At 49.4% G+C, this 6,023-nt stretch overlaps 1 protein-coding gene across 1 annotated transcript; it reads left to right on the top strand.

Annotated features, from left to right (window-relative positions):
* Nucleotides 1–2,368: 2,368 nt before the first annotated feature.
* On the top strand, nt 2,369–5,803 carry LOC110507285 (alpha-(1,3)-fucosyltransferase 4-like). Its single transcript, XM_021587168.2, has one exon. It carries the CDS (start codon nt 3,269–3,271, stop codon nt 4,406–4,408), a length of 1,140 nt encoding a protein of 379 aa, XP_021442843.2. The 5' UTR covers nt 2,369–3,268; the 3' UTR covers nt 4,409–5,803.
* The last annotated feature ends 220 nt before the right edge of the window (nt 5,804–6,023 follow it).

Below are 6,023 nucleotides of genomic sequence, written 5' to 3'. Positions count from 1 at the left end.
ACCACCATCTGTAGGACACCTACACCACCGTCTGTAGGACACCTACACCACCGTCTGTAGGACCACCGTCTGTAGGACACCTACACCACCATCTGTAGGACACCTACACCACCGTCTGTAGGACACCTACACCTACACCACCGTCTGTAGGACACCTTCACCTACACCACCGTCTGTAGGACACCTACACCACCGTCTGTAGGACCACCGTCTGTAGGACACCTACACCACCATCTGTAGGACACCTACACCACCGTCTGTAGGACACCTACACCACCGTCTGTAGGACACCTTCACCTACACCACCATCTGTAGGACACCTACACCACCGTCTGTAGGACACCTACACCACCGTCTGTAGGACACCTACACCACCGTCTGTAGGAAAACTACACCACCGTCTGTAGGACACCTTCACCTACACCACCATCTGTAGGACACCTACACCACCGTCTGTAGGACACCTACACCACCGTCTGTAGGACACCTACACCACCGTCTGTAGGACACCTACACCACCGTCTGTAGGACACCTACACCACCGTCTGTAGGAAAACTACATCACCGTCTGTAGGACACCTACACCACCGTCTGTAGGACACCTACACCACCGTCTGTAGGACACCTACACCACCGTCTGTAGGACACCTACACCACCGTCTGTAGGACACCTACACCACCGTCTGTAGGACACCTACACCACCGTCTGTAGAACACCTACACCACCGTCTGTAGGACACCTACACCACCGTCTGTAGGACACCTACACCTACACCACCGTCTGTAGGACACCTACACCACCGTCTGTAGGACACCTACACCACCGTCTGTAGGACACCTACACCACCGTTTGTAGAACACCTACACCACCGTCTGTAGGACACCTACACCACCGTCTGTAGGACACCTACACCACCGTCTGTAGGACACCTACACCACCGTCTGTAGGACAACTACACCACCGTCTGTAGGACCACCGTCTGTAGGACACCTACACCACCGTCTGTAGGACACCTACACCACTGTCTGTAGGACACCTACACCACCGTCTGTAGGACCACCGTCTGTAGGACACCTACCCCACCGTCTGTAGGACACCTACCCCACCGTCTGTAGGACACCTACACCACCGTCTGTAGGACACCTACACCACCGTCTGTAGGACCACCGTCTGTAGGACCACCGTCTGTAGGACCACCGTCTGTAGGACCACCGTCTGTAGGACCACCGTCTGTAGGTGTCTGTAGGTTGATTTGGCCCAAACATAGACATCTATAAATTACTTATTTTCAACTGTCATTCAGAACCGAAAATGAACCTGATTTCAACTTCCGGAAAATACTGTAAGGACCGTTGGAGAATGCTTTTGCGGCACAGTCGATAGCGTGCTGGACTTCGGGCTAGAAGGTCGAGGGTTCGTGACCTGCTGTTTTCATTACTATAACCTCCAGAAAAGATGCCTTTTCAACGACCTGAAAAATATGTACCTTAAAACTTACAGAAAATAACTTTTCATCTTTCATTCAGAACCTAAATTCAACGTCTGGAAAATAAGTATTTTAGACGTATTTTCAACTTAATTTAGCTTACTGAGACTTCTAGTTTTGTTTCTCCTTGGGCAGCTTAATGGCCGGGACCAGCCCTGAATACAGCACTAGTAAAGGTCCAGTGCACTGCTTTTGTGAAGATTATTTAATTTTTAATTTGTTTTATTTTTTTATTTTTAAGGGGGTGCTGCAGCACCCTACAGCACCCCTACTTCCACAGCTATGCTTGGGTTTGTGTTAAACCAAATCTTGTGCCTTATACTTGTCTGTCCAATGCATGTAAACAACTAGCTACTATCCATAGCTTTCCCATGCCATAATAATCATCGATCTCAGAGGTTTCAAAAGAACAGAAAGGAACGATATAAACCGTAGATTTTTTTTTGTCGTTGTACCGAACCAGTTCAGAACTTTGTTTTGTTAGTCGGGAACAGTGGAAAGGAACGGCGGAAAAAATTATGTTTCTTTTCAGAACGAAGCGGACTGGAAAATAACCCCTGGTCCAAGCACAGTATAGGCCATTTTTCTATCTATGTTGTTTACTCTGAAACGTACAGTTTCACTGAGCCTGAGCCTGTGCCTCCCTGTTCTATAGATTCTATCAAGACGTCTGGATTGTAAACCATGGTTGTTGATCCAAGCAGGACCTTTGGGTTACATAGCAGCCCTCACCCGGCAGGACAGCATGTTTACCCTCTCAGGGCTACAAAGACCCCATTCACCGGTAACAGGAAGTTACACGCTGCCTGCCACGTCAAGTATTCTGCGCAGAACGGTGTATCCGTTTGCTCATGCGTTCAAAACTAGTCTACACATTACCCAGTGGCAGAGATCCGTATCTCTCCTGACAGAGCAGAGGCAAAGGAACTTGATGTTTACCTGAGAACGGGCCGACTGGTTTTTCTCACAGCCAAGGGACAAAGGAGGAGGACCGTAACTTTTCTCCTTGGAATCCCAGGTGAAAGACATCAGTTATTCTGAGTTCTAGACTACACCCGGTGAATGGAGAGATCCGTAATTCTGAGTTCTAGACTACACCCGGTGAATGGAGAGACCAGTTATTCTGAGTTCTAGACTCCACCCGGTGAATGGAGAGATCAGTTATTCTGAGTTCTAGACTACCGCAGATGAATGGAGAGATCAGTTATTCTGAGTTCTAGACTACCACAGATGAATGGAGAGATCAGTTATTCTGAGTTCTAGACTCCACCAGGTGAATGGAGAGATCAGTTATTCTGAGTTCTAGACTACACCTGGTGAATGGAGAAATCAGTTATTCTGAGTTCTAGACTACACCTGGTGAATGGAGAAATCAGTTATTCTGAGTTCTAGACTACACCCGGTGAATGGAGAGATCCGTTATTCTGAGTTCTAGACTACACCCGGTGAATGGAGAGATCAGTTATTCTGAGTTCTAGACTCCACCCGGTGAATGGAGAGATCAGTTATTCTGAGTTCTAGACTCCACCAGGTGAATGGAGAGATCAGTTATTCTGAGTTCTAGACTCCACCAGGTGAATGGAGAGATCAGTTATTCTGAGTTCTAGACTACACCTGGTGAATGGAGATATCAGTTATTCTGAGTTCTAGACTCCACCTGGTGAATGGAGAGGAGAATGTGACAGGGAGGTGGACGTGACGTTTCTAGAACTTCTGGAGTTAATGTAAGAGGGTGCTGGATAACTTAATGGAAATAAGGACTGGAAGTTTGACTGGATTTCATGGAGATAACTCAGTGGCTCACCCAGTGGGTAACAGGGGGTTGTTCTACCTCTCCCAGAGCTGCTAAGCGCCCCGGACTGCGCCGAAGCAAAACGCGTAGTGTGACTGTTCTGAGAACGTCATGTTTCGCTGCTCTCGGCGGTGCGCTCTTTTTCCTCCTTGGAGTGTGTTTGCTCAATCTCCCGGACCCGCGACAGCAACCCTTCCCTCTGACGGAAGGTGAACCCAGAGATGTCACCCTTCTGCTGTGGACGCACCCCTTCGGTCGTTACCGCAGACTGCCGGACTGTGAGGCGCGCTTTGGAATCCGTGGGTGCGTACTGACCGACGACCGGCGCATGTACCCTGGGGCTGACGCCATCATCATGCACCACCGTGAGATAACGACCAACGCCACGGCGCTCCCGTCTGACCCACGACCCCGTGGCCAGAAGTGGATCTGGATGAATTTTGAGTCCCCGTCTCACACTCGTGGCCTGCGGCGGTTCGAGGGCGTGTTCAATCTTACCATGACCTACCGTGCAGATTCAGACATATTCCTTCCTTACGGCTACCTGGTGCCCCGCCTTCGCCCTCACGCCAACGCCCCCCCACACACACGACCCAGACGGCCCCACCTACTGGCCTGGGTCATCAGTAACTGGTCGGAGTCGCAGGCCCGCGTGGCGTATTTCCGTCGGCTGGTTAACTACGTTGACGTGGATGTGTTCGGGCGCGCAGGCGTGCCACTGCCAGAGGACAGCACTGTGGTGCGCACGGCGAGGCGTTACCTGTTTTATCTGGCGTTGGAGAACTCCCAGCACCCCGACTACATCACCGAGAAGCTCTGGAACTCCTTACTGGCCGGGGCCGTTCCTGTAGTTCTCGGGCCGCCGCGGGAAAACTACGAACGCTTCCTCCCCCCTGAGGCCTTTATCCATGTGGACGACTTCCCCTCTCCCCGCCTGCTCGCCCAATACCTGTTGCTGCTACGCCGGAGCCCTGCCCTCCTGCAGAGACACCTGGCCTGGAGGAGGAGCTACAGCGTACACCTGACTGCCTTCTGGGCGGAGCATTACTGCACAGCGTGTCGAGCCGTGCAGAACCACAGACTCCGGACGAACACCATCACCAACCTTCAGCGCTGGTTTGAGTCCTGACCTCAGTGTGGAACCACAGACTCCGGACTGACACCATCACCAACCTTTAGCGCTGGTTTGAGTCCTGACCTCAGTGTGGAACCACAGACTCCGGACTGACACCATCACCAACCTTCAGCGCTGGTTTGAGTCCTGACCTCAGTGTGGAACCACAGACTCCGGACGGACACCATCACCAACCTTCAGCGCTGGTTTGAGTCCTGACCTCAGTGTGGAACCACAGACTCCGGACTGACACCATCACCAACCTTCAGCGCTGGTTTGAGTTCTGACCTCAGTGCGGAACCACAGACTCCGGACGAACACCATCACCAACCTTCAGCGCTGGTTTGAGTCCTGACCTTTGACAGGTTTCTGACCTTCTGATATGTGAACATGAGCAGGGACCCCATAGCAACTGTCTTTAACGACATCTAGCAAACCGTGGTTCACGGGAATGAACGTTTTGTAACATCATTGAACTGTGATTCACTTGGTCTGTTAGTTATTTGTATTTGACAGGGTTCAGTAGGGTTATGAAGTCAGTTGTGTCAGACTGTATAAGAAACATAGAAATTTTGCCTCGTGTGTGTGTGTGTGTGTGTCTGTGTGTGTGTGTTGTTTGACGTTTGACATTCCTAAAACTAACGGACGGGGCAGTGGGATGGGTTAAGCTCCCCCAGCTAACTCTCATGGCCATGCTAACCCCAGTAGCCTTGATACTGCCCTGACATGATCAGCTGACCAGCTGCTACTTCTCCCGTCCCACTAGACATGGGCCAATCAAAGGAGATTCCTGACACAAACACACCAGCAGCTACTTCCAGCACAATAATCCCCTCATAAATATTGTCTAGGCTACTATATATTTACATGTATTTCTTTCCTTACTTGTCTGGTGTCTGATTTGATTCAGTTGTTTCAGTCCAAGATATTTCAGTTTTAAAAGTTTTAGAGTTTAAAAAAAAATATATATATATTTTTTTCACTACATGTGACAATACTAATGTATACAATTGTAATAAATTAAACTTGATCTTGACTTGATCTCGAAGCAAGTTTTGTCTCTAAACAAGTACAGTCGCTCTTATATAACGACAGGCATAATGGTGGTGGTACCTTGTCTTCAAACACAGGCCTGTAGTTGATTAAGGCTGGCTCCTGAACCCTGCTGTGTCTCACGGTCTGGACTGTGGAACACTGGCTCTGGTAATCCCCTCTGTGTGATGAGTCTCTTTAATCATCTGTCTTTATGTTTCCCGAGGAGGCTAGGAAGAGTCTGAAGGAGGCTAGGAAGAGTCTGAAGGAGGCTACAATTTGAAAAATAAGCCACAGGAGTTTTTTGAGTGAGAATTAAGACGACTTTTGAGTAGTAAGACAAGTATAAAAGCAACAGATTCCATTAATAAGAAGGGGCTAGAAACATCTTATATGGTGAGCTACTGAGTGGCTGGGACAGGCAAGCCCCATACTATTGTGGAGGACTTAATTCTTCCTGCTGCTGTAGATATGACTGGGACAATGTTGGGGGAAAAGGACAAAACAACTATACAGACTGTGACTTCATCAAACAACACTGTTTCATGACGCATCAGTGACATGGCAGGAGGTGTTTTGAAACAATTACTGCTTCACA

This window comes from Oncorhynchus mykiss, chromosome 24, assembly GCF_013265735.2.
Source record: "Oncorhynchus mykiss isolate Arlee chromosome 24, USDA_OmykA_1.1, whole genome shotgun sequence".
NCBI classification, from domain to species: Eukaryota; Metazoa; Chordata; class Actinopteri; order Salmoniformes; family Salmonidae; genus Oncorhynchus; species Oncorhynchus mykiss.
Note: the sequence above shows the minus strand (reverse complement) of the source record. Positions and strands in the feature narration are given on the sequence as shown.